Source organism: Schistocerca nitens, chromosome 1 (genome assembly GCF_023898315.1).
Source record: "Schistocerca nitens isolate TAMUIC-IGC-003100 chromosome 1, iqSchNite1.1, whole genome shotgun sequence".
NCBI lineage: Eukaryota > Metazoa > Arthropoda > Insecta > Orthoptera > Acrididae > Schistocerca > Schistocerca nitens.
This window is the reverse complement of record NC_064614.1, coordinates 893,823,521-893,850,286: the sequence shown is the minus strand read 5'-3', so window position 1 is coordinate 893,850,286 and position 26,766 is coordinate 893,823,521. Positions and strand designations below refer to the sequence as shown.

Genomic DNA, 26,766 nt, shown 5'->3' with positions numbered 1-26,766 from the left:
AGATTTTTCTCCAGACAGCAGATAAAACTCAGCAAAGAAGAGTGAGAAAAGGACAATCATTAAGAAGTAAGACAATGTGTTAGAGAATAGTAACAAAGGAAAACAGCACTAGGTTGTGGGATGGAAGAAAAGCCACTAGGGAGAATCAAACAGTGAAAAGTGCAGGACGGAATAACAACAATTTTATGAAAAGTAACAATATAATGAAAAAGGTAGCTGCTACTTACCATAGAGTGGAGATGCTAAGTTACAGAAAAGCACAACAAACACAAAATGACCACAGTCTCTGGCAGCCAGAGCCCAAGTCTGGCTCCAGATGCCTGAGACTGTGGTCGTGTGTGTGTGTGTGTGTGTGTGTGTGTGTGTGTGTGTGTGTTTTGCATTTATTTTTGACGAAGGACTTGTTGGCGGAAAGCTAACTTTCCGACAGTTTTTTTTGTTGCGGCTTTCTGCGGTTCAGCATCTACGCTATATTGGTGAGTAGCAACTATTCTGTTCCTTTATTGTTACAGTCCATCTTTTCATTGTTCAGTTTTATGTAAATGTTGGATTGCTATCCACCGTACAGGGGGGATGATGAGTTGCACATAGTTGCAGTTAAAAGACTGCTGCACATTTAAGCTTTTTTATTATTCTGCCCTGGGCTTTCCATTTTTGAAAGCATAACGTATGCCTTATGTGGCTCGGATTAAATACCCAAATGTACCCATGCTTTTGTTGCTTTTTGTACAGGCACATTTGGTTATTTAATCTGATGAGGCAGGTATGGTGATGTGGTGCATTGTTAGTTATCTCTGAAATGGACACTTCATTCTACTATTTATAGATACAACGAGAGATTGGGCTGTGTCCCTGGAACATGGTGTGTAAAGACTTCAGTCAACAAATAATTTTACAACTACAGTAGCTGATTCCATCGTTAACATTCTTCTTGAAGTCCGACAGTATTTTGCCTGTCTTTTATATCTTGCATGCCAGATGGAACAGTGTTTTCATGGCGAACTCTCCCAATTACCTCAATAATTCTTAGGGAATGTCATCTAATTGAGTGGCCAAATTTTCAATTAGGTCGTTCAGTGCTCTGTCAAGTTCTTCTCACAGTATCATAGCTCCCATCCCTTCTTCATCTACTTCCTTTTCCTTTTCTACAATCTTGTCTTAAAGTTCATTTCCCTTGTATAGCCTTCTATATATTCCTTCCCTTTGCTTAGTACTGGCTTGCTATCTGAGGTCTGATATTCATGCAGTTACTTCTCTTTTCTGCAAAGATTTCAATCTCATCATCATATGTATAGCTAGTTGACATATAAACTAGTATTGCTGTGCTGGATGTAAGCTTCGTGTCTATCTTGCGACGATACTGTTCCTAGTATCTTAAGCGATTCCTATTTTCTTATTCATTATTAGACCTACTAATGCATTAACCCTTGAAGTACCAAGGAGGGGTTACTTTATGCCCACCTTTTGAAATTATTGAAATCTAGTCGGGTACTACATTTTTTTAAATTTTGTAAAAAAATATTTATTGTCTTGAATGAAGTCTTCTTCCAGATTCTGTGATTGTTTTACATTTTTCGTTTAAGCTTAATTGAAAATTTAAGTTTGAGGGAGGTGGTCATAAAGTGTCCCCCCACAGGTAGTAGATGTGACTTCCCATAACGGTCATCTTACTCCACAAATAATAGCATTACGTGACCTTAGAACATGTGGACATTATATTTCTCTGGGTTGACAGCGACAGTGGTCTCAACAATGCTTCATTTCCCTTTGTTTCTTTATTGTTTCATGTTCAGTGGCACTTAGCCCAGTGTTAGATACAACTGTGATTTGAAATGTATCGACAGTCACTCCTGCAGAGAAATATCACAAGATTTTGGAAAAATCTACAGATTCTCAAATTTAATTTGATGAAACTGATGATGTGTTGAGTTAACCCGAAGAGGACTGTGTTGTGCACGAGGCTTTGGACAGTGATAGAGTACCTACAAACACCGAAGATGAACTCTGGGCACTGAAAACTGATGATGACGCAGCTTGCGAGGTTAGTGACAAGTCTATTACAAGCACTGGAAAAATTTATAGCTCCAAATCTCCTCACATTAGAAGACGAGTAGCACAAAACATGGTGGCAGAAAGAGAAGGCACAAGAGACGAAATTAAAGTAGGAACAATAAGAGAATCATTTGAAAAGATTTTGTCTCCAGAAATTGTCAACAACGTAATAAAGGATACCAATGAAGAGGCATTGAGGCTGAAAATACCCAAGACAGACAGACTTGAATTCATGGCATATTTAGGGCTACATATTATTATGGGGAAGGAAAACGACAGTAAGTCATCTGTTACAGATTTATGGCCCTACACTTCAGGAAGGCTTGTTTATACTGCTACCATGAGCCAAACCAGATTCCAACAGCTTACTAAAATAGTAAGATTTGATGACAGAGAGTCATGAAGTAATGGCAGGAAACATGATAAGTTTGCTGCAATACGAGAAGTTTTTGATAAAATGAATGAATTACTGCCGAAATATTATTCTGTTGTTATTGATGAAATGTTGTCATTGTTCCGTGGCATGTGTCCCTTCGAGGTTGTCATGAAGGAAAAACCTGGTAAAAACGGTATACTTATACGCATGCTCACAGATGCCAAAACCAAATATGTTATCAGCATGGAGCCTTACGGTGGGAAAAGAAATGATGGTACACAACAATCAAATGCCACTGCAGCTGTGGCTAAATGCCTGGTGGTTCCTATACATAATTCAGGGTGAAGTGTCACCACACACAGATGTTACACTTCAATTGATTTGGCTGAAGGTCTATGGAGAAATCACAAGCTAACTCTTGTGGGAACATTACAAGGTATTAAGAAACATATACCTTAAGAAATGAAAGATAGCTCAAGACGAGAATTATATTCTAGTAAATTTGCTTTCAGTGATATTAGTACTGAAAATATTCCAGTCATGATTGTTTCTTATATCCCCCGCGAAAAACCCAAAAGTAATCTGCTGTTTATATCATCTCAACTTTATGACGCTACAATTGGTTCATGTACTGACACTAAGAAGAAAACAGTTATAAATTTTTATTATAAGGAGACTAAAGGTGGCACTGACACGATATATCAAATGGTGAGGAAATATTAAACTAAGACGCCTACAAGAAGGTGGCCGCTGTCTGTTTTCTATACTCTTGTGGACATAGCAGCGGTAAATAGTTATATGCTATTTTTGTTAAACTTCACGCTCTGGAATAAGAAAAAACCTAATAAGTGACGAATTTTTCATCAAGACCTCGGACTACAGCTCATGAAACCAATATATTGAAGAAAAGGCTACAAATATTGCAGGACTGCCAAAACCTGTAGTTTCAGGTATGGAAGATATTCTCAGACGGAAAATCAAGCAGAGCTTTGGTGCAAAGGAAGCTCGTGGAGGTAATGGTAGATGTCATTTGTGTGTTAGTGAAAGGTGTTACAAAGCAGAAAAGTACAACAAAGTGAACAAAACAACGATAATCTGCAACAATTGTGAGATACACATGTTGTAAACACAGCAAAAAACTGTTGCGTGTTCCAAGTGGGAAGTAGATTCCGAAGAAAGTAGTGAATAATTCTTCTCGCAAAACTATGTTTTGTACCTAAGTGTGTTTTTGTCACATAAAAAATGTGTTTCTTGTTATCGCCTCTAAAATGTTGTGTACATAGCTTTTTTACACCCTTTATATGTGGTGTGAAACTGGAATCACATCCACTATGTGTAGTATATGGCTGCGAGCTGTGGTGTGTGTAGTGTAGTGGTCTGCATCACTGCCTGGCATGCTGCGGGTCACTAGTTCAGGCTTGACCACTAGCAGTTATATATTATTTAGTACTTATAATTTCTGGAAGGTTCTTGAAATATCTTGTTTGTCATTCATATATCCCTGGAATATTTGGTCTTTGTATAAATACTAGCGTTTTGGAATATTCTGTGGTTGTAAAAATAGCTGCACTCTTCATCTTAAAGTCAATTCTGTTCTGGCTGTACATTGGTTCAGTAACAAAAGTGCTTCTAGTGCTAAGTGTTGTGTTTCATTGATGACTTTACCTTCAGTTCTGGACTGACTTGATTGTTTTTGTATGTACATCCTTCTGATTGGAGGTTTGCGGTAACAAAATGGAACACCACAGCCATCCTTATCATATAATCTGTTTTATGGCTAGCAGCTTCAGTGCTTCAGTACACCATCTTCAGACCTTAATTGACACTGAGGGGGTTAACTCCAATAATATACCCAGTTCCATCAGTGGAATATATGAACTGATTTTACATACGTATATTAACTGGTTTTAATATTATTGTTGGAGACACAATATTGTTGTTACAGATAGCGTGTGAAAACCAGTTCATTGGCATTGGCAATTGATGGAATGGTGTATACGATTGGAGTTAACCCCTCAGTGTCAGTTACAGTCTGATGATGGTGTACTGAAGCACTGAAACTGGTAGTTTTATAATAGATAACATTGTAAGGACAGCTGTAGGTGTTCAGTTTTATTACATGACTTGATTATGAGTTCGACATGACATTGTGTGGTGGAGATGCCAGTTAGTTCAAAACATCTACATCACCAGGGCTCCAATTAGGTAATGTAAAAGCTGTTGCCTACAAGAGCAGGAACCAGAATATAAGAAGTACATTGTTTGTAAGCATCGTATATTTAGGAGACCAACGGATTACAGAATAGTAGTAAGTCAGTTGCACATCGGGCATCTATCAGTGTTTCCCAGAGAAGCTGGTCAGAAGCCAACAGAATGGCCAAAGGAATTCAACAGAGTTGCCGGATACAATAGGTGGGATGACATGATGTGTTTCGCAAATGTGTACTTTTACCTGGATGGCACAATCCATCCATGGTTCGGAGAACAATGACAAGCTCAATAGGTGGTACAAATTCCAGGCCAAATTGAAGAAAACATTCTGTGACAATCAGCAGCAAGTCTGCTTAGTAGAAGAAAAACTGAAGAACAGACCCATCATCAGGGGGAAACAACACAGTCCTGCATATGGAATGTTTTGGTATTTTCCAGCACTGTGAATCTGAATATAATATTAGCTGACAAAATATCACGTCTGATGAAAGGAGTAGTAGAAGACATATACCAAGCACATCTGGTAAAGGATGTCAGAACAACTCAGTGGTCCCAGCACATTAAGGAAATGCAAAAGAAAAGATTCGTTAGAAAGATGTATGATCACCTCCTAAATGTCGTTCCTTTGGCAGTTGTAGACAACCACCGTGAGCTTGCCTTTCTCACAATCCTGGTTATAAGAGAAAAGGCACAGCTTTTTATGGCAGCCAGAACTGATTGACTGAGTATGCAAGAGACACCAGCCTTTAATGTCGACCTCGTACGTTAGAAGGTAATAAACAGTACTGAAGAAAAAGTATATCAATCTTCAGCACTGATCTCCACCACCAGTCAAACATGTCATGAAGAATGGACTTGGCCAAATCATCCTTATGCCATCACCGTCAATTGACAACTCAGCATTGAATCAACACAGGTACACTCAACTCTTCCATCGACTAAAAAGCTTTGCAGAATAAGAGACATTTGGAGGACAACAGGCTGGTCTGTTTTCACAATGGTCGCCCTGGACATGTTGTGCCCTACTGCAGAGAAAGAAGGTGAGCTTTCGACAATTATTACGCTGCAGGTCATCAACCACAACAACATTCCATTTAATGCCAGTTTACTGCAGACGATTACAACAGATGTTCATTGCCATACCCTGGACAAGGTTGTTCCCCAGTACACAAAAGCTGTTCCTAGCCATTCCCCTATTATCATACAGTGGTACCAGCTGCTCACCTAGCTGCCAAATTCAGGAAAACGTAACAAGGTGACCATTTCTGGAGGTGAGGCTGCCACAGATGAACAACAGTTAACAAGATGACAGCAAATCTCTTTGACAACGTCATCATCGGACAACCAGTCAGGACGCTAGTAGACTCCAGGGGCTTCTCTTCCTGTGTTGTCAAATACTTATGATAGCCAGGTGAAGAACAATACATTCAGTAACATGAAAATGATTGTGCTGAAAGTTGCAAATAAGAAACATGTCAATTTGAGAGCAATGTGTACTGCAACCATAACTACCAGTCACAGAAAACATTCTTTCAAATTTGTCATTTGAACAGTTTGTAGACTTTTTGCTGGCATCACAAGCAGTCATAGAGTGCATAAGATTAAGAGTTCCAGATTAATGAAACTATCCCAACAAGCACACAGAGCAAATATTTCTCTGGGCAGTTGTCCCCCACTGAAGACACGGTTTTCCCACCTTCGTCAACGAATTGAGTGCCAGTTATCAGTTGAAATACTGAGCTAAAGTGTGAAGCTATTGTTGATTGCAAAAAGCTGCTGAGGCTAATAAAAGAAATGCATGTGCCAATGACCCAATCATAGTCATTGGAGATGGCCAAGGAGAACTTCGCATCACTAATTTTTTTCATCCCGAAAAGTAAGTGTGCGGCAACAACCAGACAAATCCAAAAAGTGCAGATTAGTGTCAATGACAAAGAATCCTACTCTGCTACCAGTACAGACAACACAGAGGAATAAGCTTCTATCAAACTGCCAACAGGATTTGGCCCGGTCAAGGACCAATGTCTGTGAGTGATAGCCACTCTATGTATGCATTCGAATAAGGAGTGGAGGATAGGCAGACCAAGTTGCCTCTCGTAAAACACTGTATCTACTCTGGGGATCATCCACCAAATAGCCAGTGCCAATATAAAGTGTCGCTAGCTGAAGAACAGATAATTTGGGGGAAAGAGGAAAAGATACTGCAAGATGAAATCAGTGAAACTCCAGTGTCCTTGCTACTCCCCTGTGGTCCTTGTGAAGGAGGAGGGTGGTACATGGCATTTCTCTGCTAACCATTGACAGCTGAACAAAATCATGAAGCAAGCATTCTGTCCATTGCCAAGCATTGAATACACCCTACACTGCTTGAAAGAGAGGAAGTATTTCTCAACCACGGACGTGCAGACAAGCAAAGTTGATGAGGCTGACTGGGAAAAGACTCCCTTCATAACTCATGACGGACTTGGAGTTTTAAGTTGTACTGTTCGGACTATGTAATGCTCCGGCTACTTTCATACATATGATGGACAACTTGCTTCAGCACCATAAATTTATGAAATGTATTTCTGTCTGGATAACATTGTCATTTTTCTAAAGACGTTCAAAGAATATTTAAGTTGCCTAACAATTGTGTTGAAGTGTGTTCAGGCTGCAGAGCTCCACCAGAATCTGAAAAAGGGCCACTACCTCATCCAAGAAATAAAAATCTTGGGGCACGTAGAGAGTGGTGATGGACTATGTCTCAATCCACAGAAAATAAGAGCAGTTTGAGTCTCAGGTTTTCATGCTCCTTGGCACATTTGTGACATCAGAAGTTTTCTCAGCATGTACTCATACTGCCAATGTTTCATAACAGACTTCTGAACTAAGGCATACCTCTTGCAAGAACTTCTCCAGGGAGAAGACATATTCAGAAATGCTTAATCTTCCCTTTGCTGAGCATCAATGTCATTTAATGAAGTGATGACTGAGATGATTATGTTGCCGTGTTCCATCAAAGGATCCCCTAAAAGATAGTCAGCATCTGTGGTGTCGTCCCCCCCCCCCTCTCCCGATCGGGTTTTGTATGCCCCTGTGACAACATACTCCGGAAGCCCCAGTGCCCATCTCATCAGTTGACCTGATAGGTCCATTAGGCTAGTCAGCCAGCAGAGAAAATGATGGTCCATCACAATGATTTGTTGAATAAGTATGGATAGAACTTGTAGGTGGCTCAAACGACTGTAAGACACTTTTTCTCGTTAGCAGAGTAGTTCTTCTAAGACTTTTAGAGTTCTTTGGAAGTGTAAGATACCACTGTTTCAGCACCTTCCTGAATTTGTACTTGAACTGCACCTATTCCAAAACTACCAGTGTTGGTGTGAAGTTTTGTCTCAGCATTCTCATTGTACAATGTTACAATTGTAGAAGATGTTGGCACCTTTGTAAGGACAAGGAAAGAGCTGTCTTGCACCTCAATCCAGGAAGAAAAAAAATTGTGACCCTTCATCAAAAAGCAATGGCACTGAAACAACATCTGTGTCCTCCGAATGAAGCCATACTACAGTTCAGAAGGAGAGATCGATAATGATAGATTCAAGGATTGTGAAGCTCCAATGAGAGGAGCTACCTTTGACATTCGTCATAGTGAAGAGCATGGAATGATGTGACCAGAATACAACGATCTGTCAGTGCCACCATAAAGAGGACCACTGACAATATCCAGATACTGGATGATGCAGTTGGCTCCAGTGACAATGGGACACTGTTTTTCTAGGAGAGGTAGCAATACTGCAAGTTGTGGTGTGGGTTGCTGCCTGGCATGCTGCAGATCACCAGTTCAAACCCGACCACTAGCAATTATTTGTTATTTAGTATTTATAATTTCGGAACGGTTCTTGAGATATCATATGTTTATAAAGCATGTACCATATATTCTGGAAAATTCTGTGTGTTTATAAACACCAGCGTTTTGGAATACTCTTTGTTTGTGGAGATAGCTACAAGCTCCATCCAGGAAGTCATTCTGTTCTGGCCATGCAGTGGTAACAAACATTCTCCTAATGCTAAATGCTGTGTTTAATTGAAGCCCTGCCTTTGGATTTGGATTTGATTGTGGTTAACAATATTGATACTTGCCATGCTCCTAACAGGGATTTGAATGTAAATAGGCACATAATTTGCACTAATTATGCCTAAACAGCATGTGTTAGTTTTCAGTTCTCACAAACACAAGTACTCATCTGTAGACAAGGCGAACTGGTTACCTGGCCAGAGTGGCAACATCATCATGCTTACGCTTGAGAAGCAAGGAGGGGATTGGTTCAGTGGCAGTGTCAGTAACACTACCTTTCCAGATGAGGTCGCTATTTTCTACAGCTGTCTCTGTTCGTTGTCTGCTGTTAGTTATGGATGATAATGCTGGATGTTCGTTCAAATTTGTGCGGTCTAATTTTATAGTATTTTCAGTTTCCTCGTCAAAGTATCACACCTCCAGTATTTATCTCTCGTTTTTTGGCATGATATGCACCCTTTCTAGTTTTACTAATATCAAAACAGTACAAGGTAATCTTACAGCAGAAAAAAATAAAACCGATCATGGTATCTAGTGTTTGGCTAGTAAGGCTGATCTCCAAGGTTTGGATTTCAGTGAACTCTTCACATTTTTCTCTGGTGAAAAGGTCTGGAAGGAGGTCAACCCAGCCATTTGAGATCAACTGAAGAAGCTGCTTTACCATAAAAGCAGCGAAATTGACAAACAAGTCAATGAAGTAGCATTACACCAAAAGGCTTGTACTCATTTATTTATTAGTAGTGGTAGCACTTGCTGTTATTTTTTTAAAGGTGCTTGATGTATTACGACTATGGATCTCGTGCTTGCAGTATTTCTGACCACTTCTGTAGGATTTAGATTTATACGGTGTGACAGCAGCAGGAAGTGAACCATTTTCATGTAAAATTCTGTGATTGGAATCAAGAGAAGTAGCTTGTTGCTTGTTAATTAATGCCAAAAGTTTGACTTTCCTTGTTTCTGTGTATTTTATATTTTTCTGTTCATTTATACATGACAGTCCAAAGTTTTCCCAATATAATTGTGGAGAAGTGAGCACAAAATGAAACTCTGTGTTTATGAGAGCGGAAAGTTGCCTGCCATTGTTGTTTGACAATATTTTCATGCACTAACACTGTGCAGCATTTATCAACTGTGTAATGTGTATGAATCCATTGTTCATCTAATAGGCCAGTTTTTCTCAGTTTCTTTGCTTGCGTGGATGTTTCTACTACGGCCAGGTAGCAGTTAACCTTGCTGAGTAATACAGTGTGTATGCTAATTGGTTGTCTTTACATATTTCATTGTTTGTATTCTGTCCCTAATTTTCCACTGTTGATATACTCTGGACAGTTGCATAGTTCCCAGTTATGTCAATGCAACAAGACATTTTTTTGTGTTTGATGTGTGTTATATATAATCTTTCTTCTATACTGTACTCGTTAATGTAAAGCTTGATGTTAGACCTGGCTATGAGAACAGTTTAATCTAATTTCAGATAAATGTGTAAATCCTGAAACTAAGAGACCATATCCGGTCTCAATGATAGAAAAGGCCATGAAAGATGTCCACTTCTCTGTGAAACCTAACAGAAATGCCAAACAGCAGGTATGACTACGACTTTTTTTCTAGAGATTTGAATGCCCATTTGATGAACTGTATTAGTTTAAGGAGTGTGTGAAAAAAATTTTGTCTGAGTAGATTAATAAGACAGCCCTTCTGGAAAATATGAAGTTTAATAGAAGTTAGAAACCTGAAAAAAGAAATCAGTAGTGATTATTGGTACTATTATTATTATGAATTCCTTTCTCAGGCGTTATGTCTGGTTAAAAATGAAAAGTGACGTGGACCTTGATCAACCGCGACTTCCTTTTAACTGTACGGTATATGTTACATTGCATTTAGGAACTTTTGGGTAATTAAACATGTATCAATAATTACAGATTTCTGTAGTTATATATATAAGTTTGGATGTAGCTGTATTGCGTTGATGTACTGGTGGATATTGTGTGGTATGACTCCTGTAGTTGATAGTATAATTGGTATAATGTCAACTTTATCCTGATGCCACATGTCCTTGAATTCCTCAGGCAGTTGGATGTATTTTTCAATTTTTTCTCCTGTTTTCTTCTGTATATTTGTTGTATTGGGTATGGATATTTCGATTAGTTGTGTTAATTTCTTCTTTTTATTGGTGAGTATGATGTCAGGTTTGTTATGTGGTGGTGTTTTATCTGTTATGATGGTTCTGTTCCAGTATAATTTGTATTCATCATTCTCCAGTACATTTTGTGGTGCATACTTGTATGTGGGAACGTGTTGTTTTATTAGTTTATGTTGTATGGCAAGTTGTTGATGTATTATTTTTGCTACATTGTCATGTCTTCTGGTGTATTCTGTATTTGCTAGTATTGTACATCCAAATACAATTATTATTATTATTGCTACTACTACTACTACTACTACTACTACTACTATTACATCAAAAACTAAAGTTCTTCTTTCTGCCTGAAATGGCTACAGACATCAGGTAAAAATACCATCAACTCTTGATATAGGGATCATGTGTGTACTTTAATGGGCAAAAGGAAAGTGTTCCGACTATGAATACAAAGAAGCACATGGTCATAAAAGAGGTACAGTTTATTGGGTCATAGAGTGACATCCACAAGAATATAATGGAAGTATCCAGAATGAGATTTTCACTCTGCAGCGAAGTGTGCACTGATATGAAACTTCCCGGCAGATTAAAACTGTGTGCCGGACAAAGACTCTAACTCAGGATCTTTGCCTTTCTCGGGCAAGTGCAAGGTTCACAGAAGAGCTTTTGTGAAGTTTGGAAGGTAGGGGATGAGGTACTGTCAGAATTGAAGCTGTGAGGACAGGTCGTGAGTCGTGCTTGGGTAGCTCAGATGGTAGAGCATTTGCTGGTGAAAAGCAAAGGTCCCGAGTTCGAGTCTCGGCCCGGCACACAGTTTTAATCTGCCAGGCAGCTTCACAATGGAAGTAGTTTACATATCTTGAACACTTTCAACAACTGAGGGCCCAGAGAGCCTGCATGTCCATATAAAGATACTATCCACATCTGGTGTTGCTGGTGTATTGCTGCACGTGCACGGAGGACCTGGTGATGGCAGTTGGTGTCCGGGCAGTCCCTGGTGGCTTGGGTAGTGTTGGGCCTGCCGTTTGATTGGCAGCATGCACTATACCTGCTGTAGTGGCCCTACTTAGGTCTTCTGTGGGCTTTAGATGTAGTAACTGTTCTTCTTCTTCTTCTTCTTCTTCTTCTTCTTCTTCTTCTACTGCTGCTTATCCCTTAATGGATGTTGGCGACCACATGTTGCATTTTTCTTCTGTGAACCGCAGTATGTAATAGCTAGTCTACTCTTCGTATTCCTGTCCACTGCTTTATATTGTCCAACCAGGACGTTCTTCTTCATCCTTGTCTTCTTTTTCCTTCAGTCTTCTCTTCTATTATTAACTGCAGAAGCATATATTTTTTGTTCCATAGTATACATCCTAAGTGTGCAGCTTTTCTTCTTTTAAGCACTGTCAACATTTCTCGCTGCTTGTTCATTCATTCCAATACTTCGGTGTTGGTTATTCTTGCAGTCCACGATATTTTAAGCATTCTGCAATAAATCCACATTTGAAAGGCCTCTAACTTCTTCGTTGTTGTCATATTTAGTGTCCATCCATCAGAGCCATATAGAAGCACGGCCCAGATGTAGCATTTTATAAATCAGACTCTAAGGTTTAGGTCTAGGTCTGTGTTTGTAAGAATATTCTTAAATTTTATTTATGTGTTACAGACTTTCTCTATGCAAAATTTTATTTTCAAGTCTGTTTGCCAGTCTTCACAAAGCTAGGTTCTGAAGTATTTAAACTTGTTGACATTCTATCACAGACCCTTGAAATCGTAGATTTGCATCTTTAAATGAGTCTGACTCTCTTGTGTCAATCATAAAATTAGTCTTTTTGATGTTAATATTCATACCTAGAGTACTGCTGTAATCTTTTACTATGTTAACGAGTTGTTGAAGGTCATATAAATTATCAGCTATCCATACCGTGTCATTAGCAGAGTGAATGTTGTTGATACACACTTCGTTAACCTTTATGCCTTTTTCGACATCATCAAGTGCCTCCTGAAAAATACTCTCAGAGTATAAGTTAAATAACAGGGGTGACAGTATGCATCCTTGTTGGACTGCTGTACATATGGCTCATAAGACTAATGACTCTGTGATCTTCACATCTTCTTGCATTCCTCTTCTTTGGTAAGGGAATGAAAGTTGATAATAGCCATGTGGCAGGGTAATGACCAGTGTCGTTACTTTTGTCAGACAGTTTATGTAAGACTTTGATACCTTCTTCATCAAGGAGTTTAATAAGTTGTATTGGAATTTCATCAGGTCCTGTGGCTTTATTGGTTTTTGATGACTTTCTCGATTTCTTCTTTCATTATTGGAGGTCCTGTTAAATTTTTGTTCCTAGAAGTCTCAACATTTGGTCTGTCATCTGAAAAGAGGTTCTTAATGTAGTCTTTTCATATCTCTTTCTTCTCAGTGGTATCTAAAACTATTTTATTATTTTTGTTGGTTAGTAAGGAGATGTTTTTTCTTCTATAAATCTCAGCAGTTTCTTTTAACTTTTTATGTAAGCTAAAATCATCAAGTGAAGCTTGCAAGATTTCAATTTCTTCACATTCATGTTGTAGCCATTCATTTTTTGCTGCTCTAATCACTGATCTTATGAGTTTCTGGATATTATTGTACTTAGTTTGATCTAACTGGGCGTTATACCTTTGCTGTTCATCCAGCAATGAGAGAATTTCATCAGTAATCCATTTCTGTTTTCGATCTCTTGTTTTATATCCTATTTCTTTCAAGCAGTGGTTAGCATAATGTTTTTCATCTCTTCCCATACTCTGGTACTGTTTTCTTGGCCAGTCAGAGGTTTTATTGTCACTGTTTTATTGTTGATGTCCTTGCTGACTTCACTTCTTAGTTCAGGCAGTTTGAGTTTTTCATAATCTGTCTTCCTTTGTTGAGTTGTTTCTTTTTTGTGTTTTACAAGTTTTGTTTTTAGAGAAGCTACTAGTAGTGTGTGGTCAGATAGAACATCTGCTCCAGGATAAGTGGATGCTCTTGTAACTGAAGTTCCAAAACTAATGATAGTCTATGTGGTTCCAGACTATATTGTCTGTTAGTAACTGTTAACCTAAGTTACTACAATTCTCCTTCCTTGTGTGTGTGTGTGTGTGTGTGTGTGTGTGTGTGTGTGTGTGTAGGAGGGGGAGGAGGAGGAGGAAAGACCAGACATGGACTCACTGTCCATGACACTGTGACTGAAGAGACACCCACAGCGGTGTCGAGGGCCGCCCAAGAAGTTCCTGATCTGACTGGACCAGCGCGTTTGACCAAAAGTGAGTGGACAACCCTTGCCACACATGGACTCTATGGCAACCAGTGGACAGGACCGGCAATCAGGGTGGGGGTGGAGGTGGGTGGGGGGGAGGGGTTGTATAGACATTGGAATCCACTGCAAAGGGTACCGGCCCAGGCAGTGATGATGGGATTGGAGAGGAGGGACTCAGTGAGACTTTTGACCCCCATCGGCACATTCTGTAAGAACTTAAAAAATATGAGAGCCTCATTGGCTGAGAAATTTTCAGTGGGCTTGCTCATCTGTATCGTAAAAGTTCGAGCAAGGCATTCTGCCTTACCGTTCGACTGCAGTTTGATGGGAGGCACCCTGACATGGCGATGCTATTCTCTGTACTAAAGTCCTTGAACGATCACACCACGGACTGAGGACCATTGTCTGAAACCCGAGTGCAAGACAAGCTCTCTATGAAAAATATCTTGGACAGTCTTGTTTGCCTTCACAGATGGACAACACGAAAAGGCATAAATTGCCAATAACTAGAAAGTGTCTAAAAATGACCTGTGAAATCAATGTGGATTCTTTCCGGAGGCAGAATAGGGGCTGCTTGATGACACAGGCACATGCAGCAGGCTGCTACATGGTGTTCCACCTCCTGATTGATGCCCAGCCAAAACACATGGTGGTGCACCAACAGTTTTACACAAGAGACCCCCCCCCCCCCCCCCCAGTGTCCCTGATGAAATAAGCGGAGAACAACTCCCACCACAGAGCCATTGGAACCACAACAATAGGGTGGTAAATCCTTCCATCAACGGGAGAATAATGCCATCCAAGAGGGAGAGCTGACAGTGCAATGCATAAAAATTCCAAAGCAGGTGTGCGGGGTAGCCGTGCGGCCTGAGGCGTCTTCCCCCTGTCGGAGGTTCGAGTCCTCCCTCGGGCATGGGAGTGTGTGTTGTCCTTAGCGTAAGTTAGTTTAATTAGTGTGTAAGCCTAGGGACCAATGACCTCAGCAGTTTGGTCCCATAGTCCTTACCACAAATTTCCAGTTTCCAAAGCAGGTCCATTGCCCGGCCTGGTGCACGGTCAAGCCACCCATGTTGTGTTATGCATACGATGTATTAGAGCACTAAATCCACTGGTGATGGGGAAGCCATCCACTGTGTTCCATGCCTCTGTATCCAGTTGAAAACAAAGTAGTTCCTCTTGGACAAATGAGGGGTCAGGGCCTATGGGGAGCCAGAGCAGAACATCTGCATTTGCATGTTACAATGTGGGACGGAAATGGATCTCATAAAGTACCGGGACAAAGACAGAGCTCAATGCTGAAAACAGTGTGTGGCTTTTTTCGATAAGGACACTGAAGGGCTAAATAGGGAAACTGCACACTTGAGGTCAGTAATTAAATAAGATTTTGCGCCATAGAAGAACACATGAATTTTTCAAAAGACACAGACAATAATGATACTTTTTTTCCACTTGAAAATAATTTTGCTGCTGAACCAAATTAAGTGTTTCAATGCAAAGGCAACAAACTCGGAGTCACCTGAATGGGGACTGCTCCCACCCCCTAGTGAGACGTGTGTGTGGCCATTACCAGATACCTGCTGGGTTGAAATGTTGCAAGACATGGAGGGGCAAAGACTAACCTTAAGCTGCACAAAAGCACACTCACAAACTGAAGTCCGAACAGAAGGAGCTTTTTTCTGGAGCAACAGATAAACTTGTGATAGTACTCCACTTCACTGAGGAATGCCCAAAGTTCTTTTAGATTAGACAGATGGGGCAAAGCCGTAATGGCAACAACATGTCGCTCCATGGGGTGCACGCCCTGCCAGGAAATATCATTAACCAATTAAATAATGTAAGAATGGAAAAAGTGAGACTTAGTGATGTTACATTTGATGCTTGCAGCCTGTGGAACAGTTAACAGAGAAAGGAGGTTACACAGGCAATCCTCAGATGTGGCACCTGTCGCAACAAGGTCAATGTAGTAAATGCAGTGAGGGATAAATGTCGTAAGCCGCTCTAAAAACATATGACCGTAAAAAGAGGGATAATTTTTTGGATCATGGAGTTACATCCAAATGGATACAATGAAAGTAATTTACTCTTCTTGAACAAATTTAACAACTGAGGGCCACCCAGAGACCTGTGCATGCCTTTACAAAGACACTATAGAATCAGGTGTCACTGGTGTAGTGCTACGTATGCATGGTGGATCGAGTGATGGCGATAGATGACTAGGTTGCCTCTGGCAGCAGCCTCACATAGTCAGAAATGCGCTGTTTGATTGTCGGCATACACCATGCTTGCAGTAGTGACACAACTTAAGTCTGCTGGAGCGATTGGTCTAGTAAGTGGTTGGTTACTACAGAAAGTCGGACGAAATAGGTTCATAGAGGAGAAATCTTGATTGGACCTTTTACTGATTATTGCAGGTACACACTTCATTGTACTTTTGGATTGTCCCACTTTCCTGATATTGTGTGGGTGCTTGCGTGACAGGAGCTAATAGGATAAGTTTTGCAAATCATCAGCCACTTCCCCCTCCTTCCATAGTAATTGTCAAGTTTTTGAGGTAGTGCTGTATTGATAAATGGCTAAAGGATATAAGCAAGTACTGGAATGCACTGTTAATGGTCATAGAAAGAAGGCTGTCACGACTGGATGACATAGCTTCTGACAAATCTTTTGGGTATAAGGTCGTTTCCACAACACTCCTCTGTTCCTAACATTTCGTCCAGATCTGAGCTGGACATCTTTGATATAAGTTTTATCTTTGATAAGGATCATATCTGCTTATCAAGTGCAACTCCAGCCACAACCATTTTTCTATGGTATGTATGACACTCTTAGACGTCTGACCGATCAGTTGGCAAGACTCAGTGGAGGACAAATGCCTGTGAAGATGTCCAGTGCAGTTCTGGGTGAAACCTCAGGATCAGAAGACTTTTGTGGGCCATGACCTAAGGTTTACGAGCAGTTAATAGTCAAGCACTGCATTTGAGAAGGGACAGAATGGGGAAGGGGGTGAAATAGGGGATGAAGAGATTTTTTAAAAAAGGTAATGTCACTGTTAAGGCAGTTTTGAAGCTAGACTTACAAAAATTGATATTTGGTTTCTTACTCAGAAATAAAGAAATATGTTCCAGCATTTTTGAAAATTTAACCTGACGGGTGTGAAATAGTGGGTGAAAACTTTTTTTGAAAAATATATCATTATTAAAGAACTACTTAACTATTTTTAAAACTACATCTATGAACATTAGTATTTGACTTCTAAGTTACAAATAAGAAAATTCCTAAGGGGGTGAAATAGGGGATGAGATTTTTTATGAAAATATTTTATTATGAAACAGTACTATGAAAAGTATAGTTGCTACTCACCATATAGTGGAGATGTTGAATTACAGATAGATACAACAAAAAGACGGTAAGGAGGAGGCTGGGGATGGGGAGGGATAGCCAGGTAGGGGTTGGGGACATTGAAGAGCTGCTGGGGAATATGCAGGGATGAGGTGGAGAGAGGTAAGGGCAGCTAGGTGCAGTCGGGAGGTTAGATGGTGGGCAGGAAGAGGGGGGGGGGGGGGTAAGTGAAAAGAAGAGACGTAAAAAGACTGGGTGCATGGGTAGACTAGAGGGCTATGTAATTCTGGAATGGGAACAGGGAAGGGGCTAGATGAGACAATGACTAACGAAGGTTGAGGCCAGAAGGGTTACAGGAACATAGGATATATTGCAGGGAGAGGTCCCATCTGCACAATTCAGAAAAGCTGGTGATGGTGGGAAGGAACCATATGGCACAGGCTGTGAAGCAATCAGTGAAATGAAGAATGTCGTGTGGGGTGGGTTGCTCAGCAACAGGGTGGTTCAGTTGTTTCTTGGACACAGTTTGTCGGTGGCCACTCATGCGGACAGGCACAGCTTGTTGGTTGTCATGCCCACACAGAATGGTAGCACAGTCCCAGCCTCCTCCTTACTCCCACACATTTGCCTCTCTCATCATGTGCTGCTGCTGCTGCTGCTGCTTATAGTCTCGTTTCAGCTGCTAGAGACTGTGGTCATGTATGTGTGAGTTGCATTTGTGTGTGTGTGTGTGTGTGTGTGTGTGTGTGTGTGCATAGGGCGGTCTGTTTTTGACAAAGGCCACATTGGCCGAAAGTTTTTTTTTGTGACAGTCTTTTTGTTGTGCCTATCTGCGACTCAGCATCTCTGCTATATGGTAACAACTATCCATTTCATAATTTTATTATGAACGATAAATAGTTTACACAAGAAGAGAATAGAAGCTTTCCAAATATGTTGCTACAGAAGAATGCTGAAGATAGATGGGTAGATCACATAACTAATGAGGCGCTATTGAATATAATTGGAGAGAAATTTGTGGCACAACTTGACTAGAAGAAGGGATCGGTTTGTAGGACATGTTCTGAGGTATCAAGGGATCACCAACTTAATATTGGAGGGCAGCGTGGAGGGTAAACATCGTAAAGGGAGACCAAGAGATGAATACGCTAAGCAGATTCAGAAGGATGTAGGTTGCAGTAGGTACTGGGAGATGAAGAAGCTTGCACAGGATAGATAGCATGGAGAGCTGCATCAAACCAGTCTCAGGACTGTAGACCACAACAACAACAATTTTACTATAAAAACATTTTTGAAGTTAAATCTCTGAAAATTTAAATTTGGTTTCTCAGTTAGAAATATATATTTCACTGCTTTTCGAAATTGAACTCCTAATGGGGTGAAATATGGTCAGACTGATTCACTAACTCATCAGTAGTAAACAGTTGTGTAAATGCAATGTCTTGTGATGTCACGCACTGTAATGCTTACTGTCTTTAATTTTAGTCAAAAAGTTGATGTTTATTCATTAGTGAATGCTATCATTTAGCTTAAAAATTATTGTAACCATACAGCGACTTTCAATAATCACTTTCCTGTGAGTTACAGTTGCATGTATTCATGAAGAAAAAAATTTAATTTTAAAAGAATAGTAAAGATTGTGTGTGATTTTATTCACTTATTGCTGTTCATTAGCAACTACTGCTAATGACTTTGGGCAGTTATTACTATTATTTTCCAAGATGTTAACAACGATTTCCGACTGCAGTTGCATGAAATTGAAAACTTACTTATCCATGAAAAATACCCAAAAATCATCTTTTACTAAATCTTGCTCTGTTAAGTACTGTCTTTCAAATTATTGCTTACTAGATTTGAGCACCTGTGTGAATTGTAGTCTTGCAAATATTGAAATTTTAATTACCATATTTATTTCATAAAACACGGCAGTAGTTTCTCAATCATCAGGAGTCTTTCAGATCATCAGTAGTGGATAGGATGGATTCTACTTAGGTATTTTGTCTTAGGTAAAACTGAAGGTTAACACTTTCATTTAACTTGGTGTTATTGGAAACAAAATGAACTATGTTGCTGGTGAGCTGTGTACAAGACTGTCGAAGTAATTACTTGGATCTTACTTCAGGTTGAGATGTCATCAGTGCAATGTAAGGCATTATTCATTGACAATGTGTGACACAAGCTCTTCTTGTAGCTCCATAACAAATGAAATTGGGTCCACAGTACTCTTCATGTTGCTCTGGATCCTCCTGCAGTAATTACTCCGTGCCCATTTAGTGCCACATACTTCTAATTATTTGCTGAGCCATTACATACTTCAACACCACTGTGTTAGGCACATTTCTCAACAAAAATCCACTGCACAATCCCCCTCGAGGGTCCCTCTCAACACTCTCCTACGTTTTCTCCTGCACTTCACTGAACTACTGGCATGCCCAGTGACAATGCCACTGTTAATTCAGTATACTCTCTGACAATATCGTATTGCCCTGGCAAAGTCAGAGTTTCTACTTACAGAAGCTTACAACTAACATTTAATTTACTTTACAATGAGGAAATATTATACACTTATTTATAAACTTTGGTTCATAAAAAAAGTACATCCAAAAGCAAAATTCCAAGGAAAAATTTTCGTAGCACACTGAGGTGTTGTGTTACAAAGTGGAATATCATAATGATAATTAAGTTCATGAGTAAACAGCACCAAACTGTCATAGATATTACTTTCAAAGATGGATATGAAAGAGGAGTTGTTAGATCGGTAATATACTAACATATTTCTTTGTCAAAGTTTATATGTCAAATATTCATGTCAAAGAAATTTGATGGTGTAATAGGGAACTTAGTCAAATCTCACTTGTCTTCAAATAAATATGAGCAAATATAGAGCCTCACCGTAGGCGTAATCATCAGTCATTTGTCTTCTGTTCACTGCAGTGTGAAACGTAACTGCTTGGAGCGCTGGCATCGCTACAGCAATCTGCGGTCTCTGTAGTGTGTTTGTAAACATCATTTAAAAGTTGGCGTGTTCCTTCATATACAGGGTGGTCCATTGGTAGTGACCGTGCCAAATATCTCGCGAAATAAGCATCAAACGAAAAAACTACGAAACTCGTCTTGCTTGAAGGGGGAAACCAGATGGCGCTACGGTTGGCCCGCTAGATGGCACTGCTATAGGTCAAACAGATATCAGCTGCGTTTTTTTTTAAATAGGAACCCCCATTTTTTATTACATATTCATGTAGTACGTAAACAAATATGAATGTTTTAAGTTGGACCAATTTTTTCGCTTTGTGATAGATGGCGCTGTAATAGTCACAAATGTATAAGTACGTGGTATCATGTAACATTCCACCAGTGTGGACGGTATTTGCTTTGTGATACATTACCCGTGTTAAAATGGACCGTTTAACAATTGCGGAAAAGATCGATATCGTGTTGATGTATGGCTATTGTGATCAAAATGCCCAATGGGCGTGTGCTATGTATGCTGCTCAGTATCCTGGCCAACATCATCCAAGCGTCCGGATCGTTCGCCGGATAGTTACGTTATTTAAGGAAACAGGAAGTGTTCATATCTTCTGGTAAACCTTCCGGGATGTAAGGTCGTGGTCCATGAAACTCTTCAGCTCTGGGCCATGGGCCATCGTATGGTGCTCCGACGAGCAATCCACCTGTCATGAAATATGCTATTCAGTACCGCTTCAACCGCACGCAAGCTTTGTGCCGATTTACCAGAAGATATGTCATCCAGTCGTGAAAGCCTTCATACTAGGAAGTGTTCAGCTACATGTGAAATGTCAACCACGATCTGCAACAAATGATGATGCCCCTAGTAGGTGTTTTAGCTGTTGTCGCAGCTAATCTGCACATCAGTAGCAGACAAATTGCATGAGAATCGGGAATCTCAAAAACGTCGGTGTTGAGAATGCTACATCAACATCGATTGCACCTGTACCATATTTCTATGTACCAGGAATTGCATGGCGATGACTTTGAATGTCGTGTACAGTTCTGCCACTGGGCACAAGAGAAATTACGAGACGATGACAGATTTTTTGCATGCGTTCTATTTAGCGACGAAGTGTCATTCACCAACAGCGGTCACGTAAACCGGCATAATATGCACTATTGGACAAAGGAAAATCCATGATGGCTGCGACAAGTGGAACATCAGCGACCTTGGCAGGTTAATGTATGGTTGCGGCATTATGGGAGCAAGGATAATTGGGCCTATTTTATCGATGGCAATCTAAATGGTGCAATGTATGCTGATTTCCTATTTTTCCAATGATACTACAAGATGTTTCACTGCATGACAGAATGGCGATGCACTTCCAACAAGATGGATATCCGACACAAAGCTTGCGTGCGGTTGAAGCGGTATTGAATAGCATATTTCATGACAGGTGGATTGGTCGTCGAAGCACCATACCATGGCCCATGGCCCAGATCTGACGTCCCTGGATTTATTTCTGTGGCGAAAGTTGAAGGATATTTTCTATTGAGATCCACCGACAACGCCTGACAACATGTGTCAGCGCATTCTCAATGCATGTGCGAACATTACGGAAGGCGAACTACTTGCTGTTGAGAGGAATGTCGTTACATGTATTACCAAATGCATTGAGGTTGATGGAACCGAGCGAGGTGGCGCAGTGGTTAGCACACTGGACTCGCATTCGGGAGGACGACGGTTCAATCCCGTCTCCAGCCATCCTGATTTAGGTTTTCCGTGATTTCCCTAAATCGTTTCAGGCAAATGCCGGGATGGTTCCTTTGAAAGGGCACGGCCGATTTCCTTCCCCATCCTTCCCTAACCCGAGCTTGCGCTCCGTCTCTAATGACCTCATTGTCGACGGGACGTTAAACAACACTACCCCTACCCCTTGAGGTTGATGGACATAATTTTTGCTTTTATTGCATTAATGTGGTATTTACAGGTAATCATGCTGTAACAGGATGCGTTCCAGAAATGGTGACCATTTGTTGCGATAGCTAGAATTTTGTGTGTATGTTTGTGTTTGTGTGTCTATCGACCTGCCAGCACTTTCGTTCGGTAAGTCACATCATCTTTGTTTTTAGATATATTTTTCCCACGTGGAATGTTTCCCTCTATATTTATTTTGTGTAGATGGGAAGGTGAAATATGCTGCAGGTGACTTCATAACCACAATCACAGCAACAGCCCTCCACCTTTACGTCTGGAAAAATCCAGGCAGCTTTTCAGCAAGCCGAAATAGAGGATGTGGTCACAATCTAAAATAAAAAAGTCTTTCTTAGCTCTCCATTCTACTTTGTTTATTTTTGAACTTTGGATGCTACAAGTTAGAATGCCCTTCATCTGTTTCGTACTTCTTATTAATTTTGTAGTTGTTGGAACGCTAATTCCATTATAGTATTCAAAAATAAAAGTAGTTCTTATTGCCCATATAGTGTACTAAACATTTATTTACCTTCACATATTCCCCCTTGCTTTATGAAGCGCTTCACACATTTCTGTGGAATTATTTTGGTTAATGTCCAATGCGATATTTGAGTACTGTGTTGCAAATTAGAGTAGCTCTCTCCTGTATCAAGAAATCACAGTGTGACAGTTTGCTTGTATCATAGTTGGATGTTGATTTACGCACAAGCACGAAAGGCACATGCATTTTGAGTAGTTGATTTTGATCCGCTTTAGTATTGTGTTGTGTGGTGTGGTGTGGTGGCTGCACTGGCTGTTGAGTGACGTAACAAGTCACCACTCAATAAGAGTATAGTCATCAGGACTCAGTGTCTGAATTTAAAATGTTGAGGATTGATACTGTTGCTGAATACATTACATCAGAAATACATGCAAAAAGACGAGACTGGGTTATAAGTGGTGCAAGAAAACATGACGGCTGGGTCCCTTCATCACATATTGGCCCAGTCCAGAACACTTCATGTCAACTTTCCTGTATCTCCATTGCTGCCGCAACCTAACAGTAATTGTATATGTGTGTGTGGTGAAGCTAAATGTTGTAAGTTGTGTTGGCAGTGCCGATTGTGGGTTACATCAGCATTTCCTCTCTCTTGTCTCCCCAATGGCCTAAAATATTCCTCCACCACCCACGGTGCGAACCGTCTGTCTTTTCTGCCATTTATAACCCGTTAATTCAAGTCAATTGTCAATAGGAAGAAAACGGAACTAAGTCATAAATGCAGAGTCAAAGTAAATCTTACTAGCATAGCATTTCTCAAGAGAGTGTTCTGTTTTGTAATATAAAGAAACCACTTTACTGAGCAAATACTGAAATATGATCTCATCCACTAATAAGTAACATAAAAACTTGACGTCCTCCAGTTGCAGCTCTCTCAACAAATTTTACTGAATGCTTTTATTGTCCCGACGAAATACCTGTGGCTTCATCCAAGTATGTTTCCTTTTTTTTCTGCTGCTTTTCTTCCAAATATACACACGATGCAATTGTGGTAAAAGCAACTGCAGTGCGTAATAACAAGTTGTTGAAAAATATGACGACAGTGTAATACCGCATTTGTCAGTAGCTAATTTTAGTCTTGAGTTGATAGTCCCAGTTGGAAATTTTGTGAAGCATTGGTGTACTGCAGATTATTTTTCTACAGTAAGTTGCAATGAAGAGATATATAGTGGAACTTTGATTTTAAGTTCTCTGATTTTTGTTTTTGTTTTTTGCAATTCCACACTATAAATTCATATCCCGTATGAAAAACCCATAAGATCAGTGCTAAAAATTCCTTAATTTTACGTTTCTTCCTAGTAAGATTTACTTTGACTCTGCATTTATGACTTAGTTCCGTTTTCTTCCTATTGACAATTGACGTGAATTAACGGGTTATAAATGGCAGAAAAGACATACGGTTCGCACCGTGGGTGGTGGAGGAATATTTTAGGCCATTGGGGAGACAAGAGAGAGGAAATGCTGATGTAACCCACAATCGGCACTGCCAACACAACTTACAACATTTAGCTTCACCACACACTGTTAGGTTGCGGCAGCAATGGAGATACAGGAAAGTTGACATGAAGTGTTATGGACTGAGCCAATATGTGATGAAGGGACCCAGCCGTCATGTTTTCTTGCACCACTTATAACTCAGTCTCGTATTTTTGCATGTATTTCTGATGTAATGTATTCAGCAACAGTATCCCTCAACATTTTAAAATCAGACACTGAGTCCTGATGACTATACTCTTATTGAGTGGTGACTTGTTACGTCACTCAACAGCCAGTGCAGCCACCACACCACACAACACAATACTAAAGCGGGTCAAAATCAACTACTCAAAATGCATGTGCCTTTCGTACTTGTGCGTAAATCAACGTCCAACTATGATACAAGTGTGTTTATGACATCAGTGATCCATAGATCGTGCAAGTGCGGAGTTCTACATTTCCGAGTATGCTGCATGCTGTGCATGCACAGAGACATGGGACTATGGCAGCATCTGCTTACATTGGAAGTTTTGACCTATTCTGATGAAGCTCACTCCTATTACAGATATGGATTCTGCACTTTTGTGGGTTCTTAATCTTTCTTGTGTGTCTGTGTAGTTTTTCAATGTGCCACGAAAACAAAGCAATGTCTTGGTATGTTTCCTACTAGTGAGAGGCGAAATAACTGAAAGTAAAAAGTATTTACATTTTACAGAGAAAGAGCCTACAAGTGTTTTAATGAAAATTATTTTAACAGTGTAAAACTCAGTACACTAGACTCTCGCTAATCTGGTCATTCCTGGCACATATGGGTGTTGGATTAGCGGAAGTGTCGGATTATTGAGTGTCGGAAATTTATTTTATTAATTTATTCTGTTTTTTCTTTATTTTGGAAACATAGTGGATATAGTGTACTGTACTTTATTAAACCGAAGGATACAATTTTGGAACATAGAGGATATACTCTATTAAATCCAAAAATATATTAATTTTGAAAGAAAACTTAGTCCTTGAGTGTATACTGTACATAATTACACAGTCGTATCACTCACTATGAAACATGTCCCTAATTTTTAACTGTCACAATGATGATACACAACGGTGGCATGCTTTATCACACAACTGCTTTACAAGCATTACATCGGTACTACATGTATCTGGTTGTTACATAATGTACTCCAGGAAGACCTCAGCAGCTTTAGCACCAGCAGTGTGAGAACTCTCCAAGCTCTCTCATCCTGTGTCCTCTTCTTCATCACCTTTATCATTACTTTCTTGCACGCCTTTGATTTCTTCACCTGTTAAAGTTTGGTCCTTATCACAGTTTCCTCATTCAGCCACTTAGTAACATCTTCATCATCCATTTCTTCTCCTCCTGGAAGGTTGTAGAACCGCTCTCCACTTTATCCCATGCTTCGGCTGCTTGGAAAACATCATTACGTATGTTAATTGCTTTCCATACCTTCAGCATAGTCTCGATAGTCATTTTCACTTTTGTTCAGCAAGGAGAACACAAGTGAATGTTGATAACGTTTAATTGATTCCAAAATTCCCTGGTACATGGGCCGAATGAGGGCTGTCACATTGGGTGGGAGTGCTTGTATACCATCGGACTTTAGAGAAACATCTGAAGGATGACTGGGAGCATTGTTATTATAAGGATAGCTTTCAGTGGATGCTTTTTCTTCTTTCGCTCTTTTCTCACTGGTGTCTGTCCATCCACACTTTCTTCTGAGTGCATTACTGCACTGGTATGAGTATTTATGTCAGTGTGTTGAAAACAACGTGGATTTGGTATTTTCCAGCACCGTAAACGGTAGTTTATGACTCCCATTTGCATTATATCATGCCATTAATGTTACACACTGTTTCTGTTGCTTGTAACCACAAGCTTCCTTCTCGTTCTTGGCAGGTATTGTTTTTGAAGGAAGCATCTTGTAAAATTGTCCTGTTTCATCAGCATTATACAAGGCATCAGCAATTAAATCTTCTTCCTCTATTATCTTCCATATCTTGCTTACAGACTCAGCAGCATCCTTATCTGTTACCTGAGCGACTTTCCCCGGTGACAGTCAGCTTCCAAATGCCATGTCTTTTTTTCTTCTTTCTTTTTTTTTTCCAGTTTGATAGCCAACCTTCGCTTGCTGCAAATACTACCACCAAGTTGTTTGTTAAATGCAGCTGGTTTTTCCTTTATAATTGGGCCACTGACTGGAATTCCTTTACTGTGTTGTTGTATGAACCATCTATAAACAGATACATACAGTTCCTCATTCCACTCTGAATTTTGCTTTGGTCATTAATAAACCCTATTGTCATTGCTTTTTCCTACATTTCATTACTATATTTTGATTTTTCCATGAGAAGGATAATCCTCATAACCTTACGTTCACCATTCA

At 40.0% G+C, this 26,766-nt stretch overlaps 1 protein-coding gene across 1 annotated transcript in view; it reads left to right on the top strand.

Annotated features, from left to right (window-relative positions):
* LOC126192112 (ribosome maturation protein SBDS) overlaps positions 1-26,766 on the top strand; it is a 48,510-nt gene that overhangs the window by 17,997 nt on the left and 3,747 nt on the right. The window contains exon 3 of the mRNA XM_049932581.1: positions 10,168-10,277. Within this exon, the coding sequence (XP_049788538.1) occupies positions 10,168-10,277 (110 nt within the window). The remainder of the gene's footprint in view (positions 1-10,167; positions 10,278-26,766) is intronic.